Source organism: Anomaloglossus baeobatrachus, chromosome 6 (assembly GCF_048569485.1).
Source record: "Anomaloglossus baeobatrachus isolate aAnoBae1 chromosome 6, aAnoBae1.hap1, whole genome shotgun sequence".
In the NCBI taxonomy this organism is placed as follows: domain Eukaryota; kingdom Metazoa; phylum Chordata; class Amphibia; order Anura; family Aromobatidae; genus Anomaloglossus; species Anomaloglossus baeobatrachus.
The window spans coordinates 354,573,583-354,594,581 of record NC_134358.1 but is presented as its reverse complement, the minus strand read 5'-3'; the positions used below and the strand labels follow the sequence as shown (position 1 = coordinate 354,594,581).

General features: G+C 49.3%; 1 protein-coding gene across 2 annotated transcripts in view; it reads right to left on the bottom strand.

Moving 5' to 3' along the window:
• Positions 1-20,999, bottom strand: part of SLC12A7 (solute carrier family 12 member 7) — a 1,179,416-nt gene that overhangs the window by 856,430 nt on the left and 301,987 nt on the right. For both annotated transcript variants that reach the window (XM_075315005.1, XM_075315006.1), the window contains exon 2: positions 19,608-19,699. In XM_075315005.1, coding sequence (XP_075171120.1) covers positions 19,608-19,699 — 92 coding nt within the window. The remainder of the gene's footprint in view (positions 1-19,607; positions 19,700-20,999) is intronic.

Here is a 20,999-nt window from a genome sequence, read left to right as displayed (position 1 = left end):
GTCCAGCAGCCTTTACCCTGACCCTCAAATTATATGCATTTTGCCCAACACTAATTACTGATTGTTCACCCTTTTTGACTCATGCTGCAGGGAGGACTTTCCATTTCTCCTTCCTGAGGTGGAGAGGGTTACTACAATAGTGAAACACCAGAAGGCCCTAATCGAACAATTAGTACAAAAATTCCCATCTGACAACACTGGTGCCAGAGGTCATAGTTCCTTGGTCAGACAAGGTGGAGAGATGAGGGAGAAACACACCAGGCCGAACAGAGGCAGTAGAACACTATCAAAAGGTATGCGGCAGTTTAATTAGACCCTCCCAGGCCCTGATACCTAGGTAGTTGTGATACCAATGTGATATGACTGAAGAATGAGTGTGATTAGATAGGAATCCTAATCAAAAGATAGTGATCACAGGTCTCATTGATCCATCCAAACTCAGTATCAGAGTCCTCTGGTTGACCCGATTTCACCATGATGAAGAGTACGTGTTAGTAGGTATTGAACAAACCACTATTATGAGGAAGGAACGCTTACAGTTCAACATATGCAGGAAACCAGTAGTCAGCTTGCAACATGTGTAGGAAGCTACTGGTGCCCACAGCAGTGTATGGTCAGGTTACATGACCATGACTCAGCAATCACATGCTGTTACCAATTGCAATACTCAGTGCACACGACGACCACAATGTACAAAGTTTGGTATAAAAATACAGGGCTCGCTCAGTGAGATAGGGACATTTCCAGGATGCTCAAGTGGACGCACTGCGCCTGTGATGCAGTGGCCGAGTTGTCTTCCTTCTCACTAATCGAGTCCCTCTGATGAGGAAGGAGTGCTACAACATACGGTAATGTTGATGCATATTTCTGTTATTGTATAAGATTCTATGACTATAAAGTAGTGCTAATGCCTATGTACCATTGTTTATTCATGTGCTATAAAAATAAATAATATCTTGCTATAAAGAATCTTAGTATTTGTGCCTGATTAGGATATCAGTGAGCGCTTCATAAGTACGGGCTTTCAGCCCTTTTTAGGAGAATTTAGCAAGACATAAATTGGTGTAGTCAGCAGGATTACTTCTAGAAGAAGTAATTAACAAATTTTTGTAATTTAGAAATTAAAAACATATATTTGGCAAATTTCCAGATTTTTTTTTTTTCCTCAATTTTTTTGCATAGTGTCAAAATGTTCAGAAAACGTAAGGATAGGGTTAAGGAGATTGTTGTGGAGATTCCCGGCTGGACTGAGGCTCCCTACAATCTTATAGCACATAAATTGGTCAATTGTGGATTGGCAGAACAATGACAGGATAAGCTCAAGGGTAGTGAAGCTACTGATGTTGTGAATGTACTCAGTAGTGTCCCTAGTGAAAGCAGGTGATGTAGTGTCTTTAGGACAGCGCATCTGGATTTTGGCAAGTGCATATCGTGCAATGCATGAGCGTAATCTAAAGATGCAGAAGAAATGTTCCCAAATGGAACAAAAGATGATAGAATTAGGTGGCCAGAAAACAGTTTTGGAAAGTAATACCCGACTGTTGAAGGATAAATTGGAACATTATCAGAATGTGGCAGAAAAAGCTGCCATAAAAATTGCTCAAAATAAGTACAAGAAAATAAGAGGAAAGGTAAATAAAACCAAGGTACATAAAAGTATCGCCTCAGCTTCTGTAAACTGGGATCCTGATACTTGGGATGGGGATGTGTGGGATTCATCTTCATCATCTGATGAGGAGGCTTATTATAAAGGGAGGATTCAGGCCAACCCATTAAGGAGGCGCCTAGAGAGGACAGAGAATGAGATCATCCGGGAACATGTCCAGGATGGTCAGGGAAATCTGCAATATGACGAAGATGGTAATGCTATCATAAATGAGAGAACGATTCCTTATGTTAAGAATCGAGTAACCATTGAAGATTACTCTCAGGGAAAAGTTGATAGCATTTTAACACAGTTTAGACAAAAACCAGGAGAAGGAGAAATTCCCTGGTTGGTCAGGGTGCACGATCTCTGAGGAAGTGGAGTGCACTTTGACGCCGGAGACGTGGCAAAATTTGTCCACCATGTCTCGGGACCCAGTAATTCAGACATCAATGAAAAATTATTTTGTTGATCATAATGAGCAAGGCACTCAAAACTTAATCATGATCTTAGCCCATGCTTTTCTGGACAAATACCCATCAGAAGCAGACTTTCCTATCAATGATAAACTTTGGTATACATTAAAAGATGGTATGGAATGGCTGAAGGAAGAAGCAATGATGAATGCTCTTCCTCTTTTGGGAATGGATGATGATTATCTCCAGTACCCATTGACAGCCAGCATAAAAATTAGGCTGGTTAAATATGCTCCTCCAGCATACAAAACAGTTATTTTAACCTTAACTGTAGTGCTGACTGGAGAATCAATTGGTGTAGTTCTAGGGAGGATGAGGGAGTTACAGGATTTGGGACAGTGGGATAAACCGTCCCCTGGAGGCCATCTTGGTAACAGTAAGCCAAACAATCCTGATTGGAAAGGGAAATCAGTAGCGGAGGCTCCACGGGTGTCTCGCAAAGACATGTTCCAGGCTTTGCTCAAAGCCGGGATTAATAAGGAAAGGATTGATGGAAAGGAGACAGGATAATTATGGAAGTTGTACAAACAGAAAGTTCTATTTGCAAAGAAAGTGACCACTACAAATGTGGAGGGGGGCACTAAAACCCCCAAGGTAAAGAAATCAGAAGGAAAAGGGGAAAACCCCCAAAGAAAGTGTGTCGCCCTGGACAAGCCAGGGGCCACAGGTAACAACACCACCACACCCCACTGTTACGAGGGGGACCCGGGGAAGCGTGCCAAGATGGGGAATGGACAGCTTCCGCCGGTCAAGGTCCACTGTGCGGTGTAAGGGACCGCTGCTATGGTGGGTGAAGAGTGAGCGGGTTGCTGCTAGCGATCGTCTGGAATGTCACAGACGATCTATGTACACCGGTCTGCCCTAACCCGTGTGGGTTGTATGGCAGGGATCACACGGCTCGGTGTAACTGTTGCACGGGGAAGCACAGAGGTGCCCACGTACGTGTGCCAGTGGAAGTCACGAGAATATGGCACGAGGGTAGCACAGAGGTGCCCACGCACGTGTGCTTTCAATAACCAGGTGAGTCCGGTGGAGACTCGAGGAGCTCACCTGGGACAGGAACACGGCCTGTTGAAGGAGCTACTGCCGGAGCAGCAAGGCAGGGACACGGCCTGCAAACCAGGTGCTGCCTAAGCAGCAAGGGCCAAGCCCACAGAAGACGAGAATGCCTGAGCAGTGGCGTGGCAGCACGCTGCCAGACATCCAAACATAGAAGGACGGTCGCGCGCCGCCATGATGGCAGGAGGAGCTTTTAAGGAGGTGTAGCTCCAGCCAAGGGCGGGCGCGAGGCGGAGATGACGGACTTGACCCAATCAGGATCCACGACATCCCAGCCTGGCCAGTCAGGATTCACCACGTCACCAGCCTTGTCATCAAGCCGTGTGACGTCAGTGGGCGAATCAGGATCCACCAAGCATAGCACATGCTCACCCTCCTGCCTCTGGGAAATAGAGGCGGGATCCTCGGTCTCACAATGTGTAGAGATAACGGGAGTCTCACTGCTTCCCTGAGCAGCAAACCTCAGCACATTGCGCAACCTCACAGACCTTCGAGGCTGCTGAGCAGGAGGAGCAGCGGCAGGCAAGGAATGGGAGACCGCCTCATTTCTTGCAACAGGAGTACCACTAAGTGTCACCCTTGTGCTGCCTCTCTGAGGAGGTTTCTCCTGCACTCTGCGCAGTCTGGCAGACCTTCGGCGCTGCTGAGCAGGAGCGCTCGTGGCAGGCAAGGAGACTGTCTTATTCCTTGCTACAGGAGAGCCACGAGGTGTAACATTACACCCCCGTCTAGGCCCCCCCCCCCTGCCCGTGCTCGAAGGCCGCTATCAAACCCGGGGCGTGGATATGATCCTCCAATTCCCAGGATCTATGCTCCGGACCACGGCCGACCCACTCCACGAGGTAGTACCTCCTGCCCTGTATGACTTTTGTCTCCACAAGCTTCGCCACCTCAGAGTCGTCGGGCGGGGAGTCAATTTGAGGCGTCAGGGACCCCGAGAATTTATTAAGTCGTACGGGTTTCAGGAGGGACACGTGAAAGGTGTTGGCTATAGCCCAGCGTGGAGGGAGCTGGAGTCGGTATGCCACCGGGTTCACCTGCTCTAGTACTTTAAACGGACCCAGGTACCTAGGGGCGAACTTGGCTGCCTGTACCCGTAGGTTAACATTCTTAGAGGACAGCCACACTAGGTCACCAGGGGCGAAGGATGGTGCAGGGCGGCGGCGCTCATCAGCCGTTGTCACCATCCGGTCTTTAGCCCTCTTAAGGGCCTCTTGGGTGTTATCCCAGATCTCCCGGGCCTCGGTCGCCCAATTCTCCACTCTAGGATCGGGTGACGTAATGGGCATCGGAACCGGGATTCTGGGATGTTGTCCGTTATTGAGCAGGAACGGAGTCTGACCAGAGGATTCATGGACCGAATTATTAATGGCAAATTCGGCCCAAGGAAGGAGGTTAGCCCAGTTGTCGTGGTGCACGGAGATAAAATGGCGGAGGTAAGTTACCAAGGTCTGATTGGTCCTCTCTACCAGTCCATTGGTTTCGGGATGGTATGCGGAGGAGATGTTCAGCTCTATCTGCAGGAGCTTACAGAGCTCTCTCCAGAAGCGAGACGTGAACTGGGGACCCCGGTCGCTCACCACCTTGTCAGGCATGCCATGCAGCCTAAATACATGCCTAATGAATAAGGTGGCGAGAGCACGTGACGTCGGGAGTCGTGGGAGAGGCACCAAGTGGACCATTTTAGAGAAGTGATCCGTGATGACCCATACGACCTTGTGACCTGCTGACTTGGGCAGATCTCCCAAGAAGTCCATTCCCACCACTTCCCAGGGACGATCCGGCACTGGCAGTGGGTGAAGAAAACCTGCCGGTCTCTGCCGGGACGGCTTATTCCGTGCACACGACATACAGGCTCCCACATACTCCTGTATGTCCTGGGGTAGTCTCGGCCACCAATAGTGCCTAGTCACAAGGTCTCTGGTCCTTTTGACCCCAAAGTGACCCCCGACCTTGGAGGCATGGGCCCACGATAGCACCTCATTCCGTAGTTCAGGGGGAACGAGGGTCTTGCCAGGTGGCACCTGGTCCAAAGAAGTGGGAGTGACCATCCTCAAGCTGTCCGGGGGTAGTATAAGACGAGGCTCCTCCTCGTCCTCCTCCAACACAACCATACAACGTGACAAGGCATCGGCCCGTACGTTCTTCTCACCGGCCAGGTGGCGGATAATAAAGCAGAACCGGGAGAAGAACAAGGACCAACGGGCCTGCCTTGGGTTCAGGCGTTGTGCTGTCTGGAGGTATGTGAGATTTTTATGGTCGGAAAATACTTCAAATGGATGCTTCGCACCCTCCAGGAGATGCCGCCATTCCTGGAATGCTAGTTTCATCGCCAGTAACTCCCTATCCCCTATGGAGTAGTTCCTCTCGGCCGGAGAAAAAATTTTGGAGAAAAAGAAACATGGATGCTTCCTTCCTCGTTCGTCTTTCTGGTACAGGACTGCACCAGCACCGACCGAAGAGGCGTCTACCTTTAGTAGGAAGGGTTTGGAGATGTCTGGACGATGAAGGATGGGAGCTCTGGAGAAGTAAGTTTTGAGAGTGTGAAATGCCTCTACCGTTTCCCGTGTCCATGCTTTGGGATTAGCGCCCTTGCGGGTAAGGGCAATGATGGGTGCTGCCACCGTCGAGAAGTTGGGAATGAACTGGCGATAATAATTGATAAACCCCAAGAATCGCTGGATCGCCTTCAGCGAGCGGGGCTCAGGCCATTTCATCACTGTCTCCAACTTCCCCGGATCCATTGGTAACCCCTGACTGGACACGATATACCCCAGGAACGGCAAGGATTCACGTTCAAAAACGCACTTTTCTAGCTTAGCATATAACGAATGAGTGCGGAGCCTCTTAAGTACTCGGATGACATCCCTCCGATGGGTGGCAAGATCGGGGGAGAAGATAAGGATATCATCCAGGTATGCAACCACGGAAAGATACAAATCCTGGAAAACATCATTCACAAAGTCTTCAAATACGGCGGGGGCATTGCAGAGTCCGAAGGGCATTACAAGATACTCGTAGTGACCGTCCCTGGTGTTGAAGGCGGTCTTCCACTCATCGCCCTCTCGGACTCGCACTAGATTATACGCCCCGCGTAGATCCAGCTTCGTGAAGATCTTTGCCCCGCGGAATCGATCAAATAACTCCGTAATGAGGGGCAAAGGGTATTTGTTTTTGATCGTGATTGCATTTAATCCCCTGTAATCGATACAGGGGCGTAGATCCCCTTCCTTCTTTTGCACGAAGAAGAACCCCGCACCAGCCGGTGAAATAGACTTGCGAATGAACCTTTTTGCCAGGCTGTCCTGAATATATTTGGACATAGCCTCCGTCTCTGGAGCAGAGAGGGGGATACACTCTGCCCCTAGGGGGCTCGGAGCCTGGCTTCAGGTCTATTCGGCAATCGTATGGCCGGTGGGGAGGAAGGGTATCTGCGGCCCTCTTGGAGAAGACGTCCCTGTAGGCCTCATAAGGTGTCGGTAAACCTGGCTCCCCTGTATTCCCTGAGGACCCAACCGACCTAATGGTAGCGGGTGGTTCGGTAGTCACGAGGTGCTCCCTACAGGATCCTGCCCATGATGAGATCTCCCCTGTTGCCCAGTTGAGTATAGGAGCATGCTGTCTCAACCAGGGGAGGCCCAGTAGGATCTCATCCGTCCCCCCTGGAAGCACCAGGAAGGACACCTGCTCATGGTGCCCTGGTGGTACTTCCATCCTGAGAGGGATGGTGATCTGGGTGATGGGATCGACTAGTAGGGACCCGTTGACTACCCGAACCCTGATTGGCTTGGGCAAGAGAACCAGGGGAACTGAGTATCGGGTTGCCAGGGAGGTCGAAATGAAATTGCCATCAGCGCCTGAGTCCAGGCAGGCCAGAGCAGAGAAGAGAGTAGTGCCAAACTGCAACTGGGCGCTGATAGTCAACCTAGAGGGAGAAGCAGCGTCTAGGAACCCCCCTCTGATGGAAACTAGACGCTGTCTTTTCCCGACGGTTTGGGACATCGGGTAGCTATGTGTCCCCTCTGCCCACAGGAAAAGCAGATGACACCAGACCAAGAACCTGGGGTAGAGGAGACCGCTTTGGACACCTCCATTGACTCCACGGAGTCGCCTACAGAGCTGGCTGGGAGACCTGTCTGGTGGAGGACGGGAGCCAGACGCTTTTTAGGCCGTGAGGACGTGGGTGCTGAAGAGACCTCGAGCCTCCGCTCCGCCTGGTGGATGTCTATGCGAGAGGCAACCGCAATCAAGGACTCTAAAGTAGCAGGCACCTCACGCGTGGCCAGTGCGTCTTTGACGAACCCTGCCAGGCCCTCCCAGAACACAGGGACAAGGACCTTATCAGGCCAGTCCAGCTCTGCGGCAAGTGTCCTAAAGTGTACGGCAAAGTCCCCGACTGAAGCGGACCCTTGCCGAAGTCGTAGGAGGCGCAGCGCGGAGTCGTGGGTGACTTGAGGCCCGAGGAACACCATTCTCATGGCCCCAAGATAAGATGCTAAGTTATTCACCACACGATCTCCGCGCTCCCACAACGGCGTGGACCACTTCAGCGCTCTCCCTGTGAGCAGGGACTGGACGAAGGCTACCTTCGCCTTCTCGGTAGCGTAAAGAGTCGCGGACAGCTCTAAGTAGGTGGTAACTTGGTTTAGAAACCCACGGCACTCGGAGCTGTCCTCACTAAAGCGCTCTGGAAGCGCAAGGCGAGGAGACCTTCCGCCCAAAAGCACAGCCTGGGTAGCCGCCTGGGTGGCGACTGTCGTCAGAGCAGTCTTGTTGGAGGAAGACTGCTCCACTGCTGCCAAACGTGATTCCAACTGCTGCACATAACGCAGCAACTGCTGCTGCTCTTCAGCCATAGCCAGACCTTTGGCGCGACCGTAATGTTACGAGGGGGACCCGGGGAAGCGTGCCAAGATGGGGAATGGACAGCTTCCGCCGGTCAAGGTCCACTGTGCGGTGTAAGGGACCGCTGCTATGGTGGGTGAAGAGTGAGCGGGTTGCTGCTAGCGATCGTCTGGAATGTCACAGACGATCTATGTACACCGGTCTGCCCTAACCCGTGTGGGTTGTATGGCAGGGATCACACGGCTCGGTGTACCTGTTGCACAGGGAAGCACAGAGGTGCCCACGCACGTGTGCCAGTGGAAGTCACGAGAATATGGCACGAGGGTAGCACAGAGGTGCCCACGCACGTGTGCTTTCAATAACCAGGTGAGTCCGGTGGAGACTCGAGGAGCTCACCTGGGACAGGAACACGGCCTGTTGAAGGAGCTACTGCCGGAGCAGCAAGGCAGGGACACGGCCTGCAAACCAGGTGCTGCCTAAGCAGCAAGGGCCAAGCCCACAGAAGACGAGAATGCCTGAGCAGTGGCGTGGCAGCACGCTGCCAGACATCCAAACATAGAAGGACGGTCGCGCGCCGCCATGATGGCAGGAGGAGCTTTTAAGGAGGTGTAGCTCCAGCCAAGGGCGGGCGCGAGGCGGAGATGACGGACTTGACCCAATCAGGATCCACGACATCCCAGCCTGGCCAGTCAGGATTCACCACGTCACCAGCCTTGTCATCAAGCCGTGTGACGTCAGTGGGCGAATCAGGATCCACCAAGCATAGCACATGCTCACCCTCCTGCCTCTGGGAAATAGAGGCGGGGTCCTCGGTCTCACAATGTGTAGAGATAACGGGAGTCTCACTGCTTCCCTGAGCAGCAAACCTCAGCACATTGCGCAACCTCACAGACCTTCGAGGCTGCTGAGCAGGAGGAGCTGCGGCAGGCAAGGAATGGGAGACCGCCTCATTTCTTGCAACAGGAGTACCAGTAGGTGTCACCCTTGTGCTGCCTCTCTGAGGAGGTTTCTCCTGCACTCTGCACAGTCTGGCAGACCTTCGGCGCTGCTGAGCAGGAGCGCTCGTGGCAGGCAAGGAGACTGTCTCATTCCTTGCCACAGGAGAGCCACGAGGTGTAACACCCCACACTCCCTGTAGGCACATCGAGGTCAGAACACAAAATCCTTGTTGCCCTCCCCAGGGGCTGATGTCCACACCAGGGGGTGGAGCCAGGTGGTTGGTCTCCACCCACCAAGGAGTTCACAGTCCTGGAGGAGGGAAAACACGGGCGGTCAGAGTGAAGCTAGTGAGAGTGAAGCTAGGGAAGTGAGAGGAGAGTCTAGTTTGGAGGTGAAAGTGGAAGGAGCAAAGTAGAAAGTGAGCGGTAGTGAAGTGACAGAGAAAGAGCCTGAAGTTGGTCCGGGTGTGTGGCCCGGACAGAGCAGCAAGGTTGGCAGACGGTGGTGACCGTCTGCAGTGGAGGCCGATTGGAGTCTGCCGTAAAGACCGTGGACGGGTGGTGACCCGGCGGTATCGGACCGGCATACGAAGAGAAGCCAGCACCATTGCCAGGGGCCTTTCGGATCCCGGCAAGGCTTGGAGTCGCCGTGAATTTGCCAAACCCGTTAGTGAAGGGGACCTCCGGGTTTCCAAACAGTCAAGTCCCGATAGAAGGCAACCGTCCCAGGGCCAGCGCCTGCGGGCAAAAGGGGCTCCTCCGGCCTACATCCCAGTCGGGGAGCGGGTTACTGGTGGGAACCCATCGCTACCAACATTGAACTTAGGTGCAGGGAGAGACAGTCATCACCAACCTACAGGGAAGAAGCAACCGCAGCCGTCCGAGGGACCTGTCCATCCAGCCGCTTGTTTTACCGTGAACTGTGTCATCATCATTGGGCTGAGTGAGTACCTACGACCCTGCACCTCATCAGGCCCCGCAACCCGCCTGTCATCTATTCCTACCCCATCACCGGGCCCCGGGACAACCAACCCCCTACCCACGGAGGGGAGAAATAACCACAAAGCTGCTCCCTGTCACCGCTCCCGGGATCCCCGTCCAGAGCAGCGGTGGTGTCCACACAAACACCACAACCGTGGGTGGCGTCACGGACAATAAATCCCCAAAACCAAACCACCCCTTTTCACTCACGGGCGAGAAGCGCCGCTCGAGTCCCCGGGATCCGGCCCATCACTCGAGCCACCGAGCAGCAGCAGCCGCAGAGCAGCGGCAGCCGGGCCCGGAGCAGTGGGAGAGCGTAGCGTCCCCTCCTCCGCCCGCGACAACTTGGTGTCACGAACAGGATCTTACCGCTCTGCCGTTGGGTAGAGGTGCGCCTTGTTACCGCCGGAGGTGTCCGGCCGAAAAATTTCAGAAGCCGCCATCTTTGGCGCAAAAAGTTCCCGCTAGAGCGTCTCCTCGAGTAGTGGAGGCGCGAAGGCCAAAACCCCGCCCCGATAGAGGAGGAGCCGAAAATAGGCTAAGGGGGATGAAATGGCGGCTGGCCGCATGTGAGCGCGGCTATAAAAGCAGAGACGCCAGGACTCTGCAGCAATACTGGGTTCCTGGAAGGCTCGATTGCCAAGATGCACAGTCCGACCGCCAACGAGGACGCTCCCGCACCCAGCACGGCGATGTGGCTGAGAGACCGGACTGCCCCGTTGAATAACCGTCTGCAAGCCCATATGCAGCTCCTCCTAGAGGAGTGGGAGACCGACATGGCGGACGTAGCGGCTGCTATGCGGAGACGTGAGGTGGGAGAGGATTTGGAGGAGCGGGTAAGAGACCCACGCCCCTGTATTCTCGAGGGATAGGCCACTGAGGCTGAGGAGCCCGGCCTGCATCCGCTCACCCTGCCTCTCTCCCCGCTACCCGTGTTAGCTGCTGCCGCCCCGCCACTAGGCCCGCTACCTGCCCAACCGGTAGCGATACCCTGCCAATCTGCCCCGGCGGACCAACTGGCTGCAGACGCTCAGGACGTCCCTGAATCACTCCCGGGGAAACCGCTAGGACCGCGGCCCCTTAATAAAAATGTGCCAGAAGTCCCGGCAGTGATTGCGCCAGACCCCGAGCCCGGGACCGTGGCATAGATGAAGGCCCGGGTGATTGAGTTCCACCAACGTCAACAGGATCAGATCTCCCGGATGATGGAGCAGTGGACCAACGAGGTGGAGATGCTGATTGAAACTGCCCCGATGTACGGGAGGGGAACAGATGTAACAGAGCCGACTGGTGACCCACGTCCCTATGTCCTACCAGGACCGGCCACTGCGGCTGAGGGGCCCGGCCTAGTCTCGACCTATGCATCACCCTTGCCGTTACTTATGGGGCGCCTCAGTGTAAACTCGCTTGACCTACTACCCCGTGCTACTGCAGAAGGATCTGATGTGCTGGATGCTGGAGGCCAGGAAGCTGCGGCAGCTGGCGGCAACCCGCCTGACGCAGATGCAAGTAATGGTGACTCCAGCGACTCCAGCTCTGGTGCTGAACCCGCCCATGAAGTTGAGGAGGCAAGTGAGCAACTCCGCTATGTGGGGGAACCGGTAGTTTATTACACCGCGCGTAATGGTGGGAATGGATACCAGGCGCCCATATCACAGCAAGCCTGTCACTGCATGTTTGATATGCTGGTGGCAGAGGACCCAGCAGACACAGAAGAGTCACAGTAAGGGCAGCAGAGCACCATTGTCACCGTCCCCGTTGGGACCACCTGTATGTGTTTAAAGTTTTGAAAGTTTTGAAAAATGAAAGTGAATGATTACCGAAGATTAACCTGATTAACCTGCTGATTGAACCGGTCGTTGCCGGCACCGTTGTCCCCGTGGGGACCGTCTGAAGTTGCGTAAGGGACTCCTTACGGACAAGCCCGTGAACTTGCAGGGCAACCACAAACTTGTGGGATGTAAATAAAAATGTTGTTGCAGCTTCCACCATTACCACCTCCGGAGAGGCAGATTGGAGGGAGGGCCCGCAGTGGAGCAGGCTGGAGCCCAGCCACCACCTGAACCGGTGGCTACCCTCTGGGGGTTCCAGGGGCTCCCCATGGACGTGGGTCCCCTGGAAAGGACAGATCCCGCTCGGGTAACTTGGTGCAGGAATGGGGTCAAGGGGTGCTGCCTGTTTGTTTAGGGGCAGCATCAGGGCCAGGTTGCTTGGGTGGGAGAGAGCGGAAGCTGTAACCGTTAACCGTTTGCAACGTTTAAGAAAGTGCCTCCCATTGTGGGATGATGTTATTTTACTTGTATTGTGTTTTCTTATCTTTTTGCAGAAAAATAAACTGGTGATGGACGGGCAGCCCGAGGACGGTCTGCATTTTGCTAAGGGGGAATGTGTCGCCCTGGACAAGCCAGGGGCCAGAGGTAACAACACCACCACACCCCACACTCCCTGTAGGCATATCGAGGTCAGAACACAAAATCCTTGTTGCCCTCCCCAGGGGCTGATGTCCACACCAGGGGGTGGAGCCAGGCGGTTGGTCTCCACCCACCAAGGAGTTCACAGTCCTGGAGGAGGGAAAACACGGGCGGTCAGAGTGAAGCTAGTGAGAGTGAAGCTAGGGAAGTGAGAGGAGAGTCTAGTTTGGAGGTGAAAGTGGAAGGAGCAAAGTAGAAAGTGAGCAGTAGTGAAGTGACAGAGAAAGAGCCTGAAGTTGGTCCGGGTGTGTGGCCCGGACAGAGCAGCAAAGTTGGCAGACGGTGGTGACCGTCTGCAGTGGAGGCCGATTGGAGTCTGCCGTAAAGACCGTGGACGGGTGGTGATCCGGCGGTATCGGACCGGCATACGAAGAGAAGCCAGCACCATTGCCAGGGGCCTTTCGGATCCCGGCAAGGCTTGGAGTCGCCGTGAATTTGCCAAATCCGTTAGTGAAGGGGACCTCCGGGTTTCCAAACAGCCAAGTCCTGATAGAAGGCAACCGTCCAACCGAGAAGGGGAGACACCGCCACCGCCAAGGGCAACCGTTTCCCAGGGCCAGCGCCTGCGGGCAAAAGGGGCTCCTCCGGCCTACATCCCAGTCGGGGAGCGGGTTACCGGTGGGAACCCATCGCTACCAACATTGAACTTAGGTGCAGGGAGAGACAGTCATCACCAACCTACAGGGAAGAAGCAACCGCAGCCATCCGAGGGACCTGTCCATCCAGCCGCTTGTTTTACCGTGAACTGTGTCATCATCATTGGGCTGAGTGAGTACCTTCGTGCCGTGTGGCACAACGCTGCCCCTGCGACCCTGCACCTCATCAGGCCCCGCAACCCACCTGTCATCTATTCCTACCCCATCACCGGGCCCCGGGACAACCAACCCCCTACCCACGGAGGGGAGAAATAACCACAAAGCTGCTCCCTGTCACCGCTCCCGGGATCCCCGTCCAGAGCAGCGGTGGTGTCCACACAATCACCACAACTGTGGGTGGCGTTACGGACAATAAATCCCCAAAACCAAACCACCCCTTTTCACTCACGGGCGAGGAGCGCCGCTCGAGTCCCCGGGATCCGGCCCATCGCTCGAGCCACCGAGCAGCAGCAGCTGCAGAGCAGCGGCAGCCGGACCCGAGCAGTGGGAGAGCGCAGCGTCCCCTCCTCCGCCCGCGACAACTGTGTCTTGGGAAGATTCTCAGTCAGTTTACCCATGGGAAGAACTGGCTGCAGCCGTGGCCACAAAGGTCACGGAAGGAAGGGCTAATACACAGACTGAAGTCTGTGTAAATGAAAGTTCAGAAGGAAGTGATTTACCATAGGTAGCCAGCCAAGCCCCCCTTTTGATAAAAAGGGACGAGCGTCCCTACGTCAATCTTAGCATACATTGGAAAGGGGGAAATGTTCAAAGAGTCCCAGCTTTGATTGACACGGGGGCAGAGGCTACTTTAATTCATAGAAACCCAGAAAAAATAAAAGGACCTCGAGCACAAATTGCTAAAAGGGGTGACTCTTAATCTAACAGAAGGAAAATTCTCCTTTGGGGTTAAGTCTTGTCATATGGAAATGCGACCGGTGGTGGTGGGCAAAGTCAAAATGCCCCCTGTACATGTGCCTCCAGCTACAAAAATGGTAGCTATGAAACAATATTGAATACCAGAAGGTCAAAGAGAGATAGGAGAAACCATTAAAGAATTGGTAGAAACTGGGGTAATGCGCGCTACTACTACCGCATGGAATAATCCTGTCTGGCCAGTTAAAAAGAGTGATGGCTCCTGGCGCATGACAGTTGATAATAGGGAGTTAAACAAGAATACTCCTCCTTTGATCTTGGTGAAACACCAGAGGGTAGCTCAGATGTTGATAATTCCAATAAACTTGTTTGAGATAAGAGAAGGAACTGCCCCGGCAGAATTAACAATACGGGGTACTAAAGGTTTTGGATCCTCTAATATTACAAATGTAGGAGCAAAAATATGGATTCAAAACCTCCAAGGACCGCCCTCAGAGGCAGAGGTAATAGCGGTCAGAAAAGATCGTACTCTCCTGATAATGAGACCAGGAGTGGAGAAGTGGGAATATGTTCCACAAGAAAAATATTATTTACGAGAATAATAGTGTATCTCTATTTGCAGATGGTGTTGTAAATAAGCGGAATCCATGGTATTGGTTACTGGGAAGAGCTCGATAGTGATGAGATGGAGAAATTCCTGTGTTTGATGTTTGCCTCTTTGGTCGTTGAATGGACAAGTCTACATCAGGAGGAACCTATGGCGAATAAACTTCTGATGCACCATCACATTTTAACTGATGCGCTGAACAGTAGCCAACACACAAATTGTTGGATCTGTGGACATTCTCCGGTTACAGCCACCAGTATCCCTTATCTGGCTACTCCGGTATCGATGGAGGAAATCTTAAAGTGGAAAAGTTCTTCTGATCATCTTACTGATAAAGACACTCGAAATGTTCGCCTATGGAATACTACAGTACCCATCAATCTTCCATGGTGGCAAGGCAATTTGAGTGGAACAGTCACCAATTTACAATATCTGGCTTTTAAGGGAGGAATTTGGGTACAAAGAAATAAGACTGGACTGACTAACCTGGGATTCCTCCCTAAGGAGAATATAAAAATAAGTTTTGGGACAGCTATAAATATTGTAGCTGCTTTTAAACCCAGCTTAGTGGAAAGGACAATTCATGATATGTTATGGCCTTATGCCAATATGTTCATAAATGGGACTAGTGAAACATTTAGTAACATATCGGGAAATCTAATGTGTAATGATTCCTCTGAATATTGAGCAAATGATCCGACCTGTAATAACCCTGATTCAGGATACTGTAGCCCAGTTGGACAACAGCCCGGGTGGTGTTTGTTATCAAATGTTAGTATTTTCGTTGACTTGGTTCATCGTTTAGTTTTGCAACACTCGGCTATATGGGATTTACCTAGAGGAATGTATTGGGTATGTATGATGCCTATAAATGGCTCCCAGTAGGAGTCAAGGGAAGCTGTACTTTAGCTCGTTTGACACTAGCCACCTTTATATTACCTTATGATCAATTAGATGCTCAGGTTTTGCCAAAAAACATGATATTCAAGAGAGCTGCAGATAATAAACCAAGAAATCAAAATTTGTGGCAAAGTCAATGATAGTGTCCTATTAAAAGCGATGCCTCTTTGTCATGGTATGGTGTTTCCCGAGTGATCTTCCTCTAGTGGGATACTGATGATGGAAAATAATCCCTGGGATCAAGGACCGATTGTGATACCAATCTGATATGACTGAAGAATGAGTGTGATTAGATAGGTATCCTAATCAAAAGATAGTGATCACAGGTCTTATTAATCCATCCAAGCTCAGTATCAGAGAGGTGTCCTCTGGTTGACCCGATTTCACCATGATGAAGAGTACGTGTTAGTAGGTCTTGAACAAACCACTATTGTGAGGAAGAAATGCTTACAGTTCAACATATGCAGGAAACCAGTGGTCAGCTTGCAACATGTGTAGGAAGCTACTGGTGCCCACAGCAGTGTGTGGTCAGGTCACATGCTGGTCACCAATTGCAATACTCAGTGCACACGACGACCACAATGTACAAAGTTTGGTATAAAAATACAGGGCTCGCTCAGTGAGATAGGGACATTTCCAGGACGCTCAAGTGGACGCACTGCGCCTGTGATGCAGTGACCGAGTTGTCTTCCTTCTCACTAATCGAGTCCCTCCGATGAGGAAGGAGTGCTACAACATACGGTAATGTTGATGCATATTTCTGTTATTGTATAAGATTCTATGACTATAAAGTAGTGCTAATGCCTATGTACCACTGAGTATTCATGTGCTATAAAAATAAATAATATCTTGCTATAAAGAATCTTATTTAAAGTGAAAAGAAACAAAATCCCTTTAAAATTCTCTTTATTTTATAAATATTAAAAATTCCCAGGTGATTCACCCTTACACACAATTATCATAGGGAAGTATCAAATGTGCAACCGGAATAAGAACCGTATCAAAGATGATATAATATATGCAGTTCATGGTAGAGGTCAAAGTATGGGATCTCACACTATAGCTATTGTAGCCCTATTACAGAACTACAGCTGACCGCTACCTACCAACGGAGGGTATGACGCCTTAATGTAACTGGGCGCCCCCATTCCTCGACGGCTATCCCTCACTTCCCCTGATAATTTGCCCTACCATATAATGACAATTTTATTCTATACAGTATTTCAAACTGTGGTTTGGACTTATTAAATTCTCAAATATACATGAGTCTGATAGATTATATCCAGATAAAGTATGTAAAACCCATTCGATGTCAATTAACAAACATAGGGATACACCAATTATAAAAAGGTCCAAACCAGACCAAATACACATATGTACCTGCATAGAATACCCATAATATCCTGGAAAGATGCCAGTATATTAACCATATATTAATGAACAGATGTCATTTTTCAAAACAAAAGTTTTTTAAATCACTTCCCTTTTTATAGTGCATCTGCACTGCCTGAGGCACAGGGGCGCCCAGTTACATTAAGGCATCATACCCTCCGTTGGTAGGTAGGGGTCAGCTGTAGTTCTGTAATAGGGCTACAATAGCTATAGTGTGAGATCCCATACTTTGACCTCTACCATCAACTGCATATATTATATCATCTTTGATACGGTTCTTATTCCGGTTGCACATTGATACTTCCCTATGATAATTGTGTGTAAGGGTGAATCACCTGGGAATTTTTAATTTTTATAAAATAAAGAGAATTTTAAAGGGATTTTGTTTCTTTACACTTTAAATAATTTTGACTATCCCGATACAATTTGAGTAGTTAGCTGTATAAAGAATCTTAGTATTCGTGCCTGATTAGGATATCAGTGAGCGCTTCGTAAGTGCGGGCTTTCATCCCTTTCTAGGAGAATTTAGCAAGACAGTAGTCTGACATTCCTCTGTGCCTTATAACTATTGGAAATCCAAGCTGGACATGAACTGTCCCTCTACGCCTTGGAGATGCTACCCTGCTGTGTCACTAGAGTTTTGTCAGTGGTTTTTAGTGCCACCAAGGTCATAATAACTGGTCAACTGAAAATGCTGATAGGCTGCATGTTCTCAAAATGGACAAGGCCTGGATTGGCCCAGACTTCTCAAACCCAGTGGATGACAGCAGCGGAACATAAAGCCATATCAAATGTTCCTTTTTTCTTGTGTATTCAAAATGCACTCCTTTCTGCCCAAAAAGGTATACAGTTCATGGTTTATTGTTTTTCTTGTCCTCCTCCTCCTCTTATGCCATATCAACAGGTTTACCATGCGACCCTCATTCCAAATTTTTTCATGGCCACCAGTTGGCTCTCAGTCCTAAATTTTGGAGGGCCAGCAAGCAGCCCTCACTAGTAAACTTTGGAGGGCTATCAGTTGGCCCTCACATAAATGTTGGTGGGTCATCAGGCAGCCCTCACTCATAATATTTTGATGGCCAGCAGGCAGTCCTGAATTTTTTTTTTTTCTGAGCTACATTTTTATTTTAAAAAATAAAAATCACACAATATGCAGGTGGGAGCACAACAAACATGGTCATCCATGATACCTAGCTCCTGTCCCTCTTTGCAGGGGATGCATGACAACACTCTTGAAGACAGAACAGTGCGAAAAGGTGATCGGTTGAATGGCAGATAATGCTGCCAGTCTTTTGTCCAGCACCACCCTGTCTTACACACGGTTCAGTCTTAGTTACCAGGAATCTAGACCACATAATCCTCAACCTGATCCTCCTCCTTCCCACTATGGCAAGTTCCAGGACACAAGAGATCCCACCCTTGGACACTTAAAGCAGAAAATCTTTACATTTCTATTGATTGATTCTGACTTCTCACTGCACATTTCAAGAAGGACATGATGAGATCGTGTGTAGTAATGGCAAATATTTAAGCCGCCACAGTCAGAAGAAGATGACTTTAAGCAATGGCAATTAGAACCTCAAGTGGTCAATGATGATGAGACACTGTTGCCAACAAGTGATGTTGTTAAGTAAACCAGTCAGGAGGAGGACCTGAGTGACAAATTGGAAGACAAGGTGGTGGACAATGAAGTCACTGACCCAGTGTAGAGGTGGTGGCATCAGTAGCTAGTATGAAGAGGCAGTAGGGTGACCACAGGGAGAAGGTGAGCAGCTGTTCTCCAGAGCACCCAGACACGGCAAGTTCCCAGGCCAAGGGTTAGGTGTTCTTTTTTTTCCTGGTGTATTCTCATGCAGACCTCGATCCAAGTTTGTATGATCTATAGAAGCTTGACTAAAATGTAATAGTGTCAGACAACCTGCAAACCATACAGTTGTTCAGACTGTCTCCTCCTGGCTTGCAAGTAAACACAACTTTTGCTTTGAATTCAAATGTCTCAGTCTTCTCACTTGGTAAAAGGTTGAATTCTCCTGACAAATTGTGCCAAATATTTCACTTTTAAATGCAAAATATGTATGTAAACATTGTAGAAAATACCCGAAATTACACTTTGTGAGGCCAATAGCCTTATTAATATAGTGGTGTCAGGTCTGTATATTTTACCCTCATTAAATACAAAAAGTAATTGGTGATTCCTAAATTGATTGTTTTTTTTATTAACTCTGCATTCTAAAATGAAATCCATAACACGATTAGGGTGCGGTCACATATAGCAGTCCCCGTGCACCCACCACATGACCAATGCAAAGTTGCAGATGTGTGGCATTATTACAGGCACAGAAGCTACCAAATAGATTATATGAAAAGGAGTGCAAATTGATTGTGTATATTGTTCGTTGCTGCGCACTACTGCCTACAAACGTAACTATAAAAGTTAAATCATTATAGCTATGTTATGCCTTGCTTTATGGAATAAGTTGGTATCATTTTGTGTATATATGACGATTTCTTTTTGCTAAATAATGTGGTAATTTTATAGCATGGTTCACCACACTGACAGGCATAAGATAATGCTACTGGTAATAAAGCGATATTGCAACAGATTAACAGCTGGGATGTACAACCTACACTTGCTCCTGAGCCCATGATATCACAGTACCCACTACCTGTATGATACACAGTAACTACCAGTGCCATATATCTGGTGTGCATGCCACTGAGGAGTTAAAAAATAATAGACATGTTAGGATACTAATGAAATGTTAGAACACCAGTAAAGTACCTCAAAAAGAGCCATGTTTTTTCCATCATACAATGTGTCTTTGTCTATCTCATTATGAATAAAGGGGCTGTTTTCTCTAGGATTGCCATCACCTGAAAAATAAACAAAGAAAATTATCATTTAATTTATAAAGTGTAACAAGATAAATGTTATGTCAAAGTCTTTGCATGCAAAGTTCCCATGAACACCGATTTTAGGTATAAGTGGAACAGTTTACTACTAAGAACTATTCGCAAATATACCCAAACAGAAAATCTGAATGCATTTGTGACATTTATAGGTTTTATTTATTATTTTCTTTTTTTTTTTAACAAACAAAATGAAGCAAGCTGTGCCATTTTTCTCTAACAAAAAAACTAAAAAGAGCCACTCCTTGGCCAGGTCCTTCCCGGAGGGATATCTGGCTATTTTTTGTGTCGAGACTCCTAAGAGAGGCTCCATAGACTTTTTTTATTTGCATAATTCTCAGGGGGCAATGCACCTAGGATTTCACTGTGTTGAGCGCCCTCATTGGCTGCCGGCAGTGTTTTCTCTGGCTGGTCTCCCTGAGATCAGTGATTGTTTTGCCTGTTGGTCTACTAGGCATTGCTCCCACCTGGCCAGAATCCTACTCCACACTGATGAGGGGCAATACCCCGAGACAGCTGTCTGTGGATGGATACCTGGCCTTGGTATATCCCTTATCATATCTTTAAACTTGTCAAAGAGTTGGATATTGACTAAAAGGGCCATTTAATATGGTGGTTATGGTGGTCTCCTAAAAAGAGCCACTCATTGGCTAGGTCTTTCATGGAGGGATATTTGGCTAGTTTCTGTGTCGAGACTCCTAACAGATGCTCCATGGACTTTTTTTATTTGCAAAAAACCTAAGAAAACAAACTTACCACTTCAACCACTCATTGAAATCAAACTGTTTTTTTAACAGACTAGTTACGTAGCATTTTTGTGTTTCAGAAGTGAAAGAGAAATTTAAACACAAAAAAATTTTGGGGGCGATTCATCAAGGTGCTTATGCCAGAATGCCTTAATAAGTCGCAATATTTTTGAATAACTCGAATGTTGCACAAAAATATTGCGACTTGGTATTTACACACCAGTTCCGGCTAGCTAGGACACCAAAGTGGCTTAACATACTCCAAAAACGTACGACCCAGCTGGCATGCATTTTTGGTGGCAGCACACGCTGGGTACCTGGCAGCCACACCTGATTCCTTAAAGAATCAGGTAACTGTACTCGAGCAAGCGCTTTAGTAAGCGGTGAACACGCTACTCCATTCTTAATGAATCTCCCCTCATGTTTTTATGTTTCCTAATTATATTTTATGTAAGAGGTAATATCTGTATAATTAATTCCCCTCACTGTGCTTTTCTCTAAATAAAAGTGATATTAAT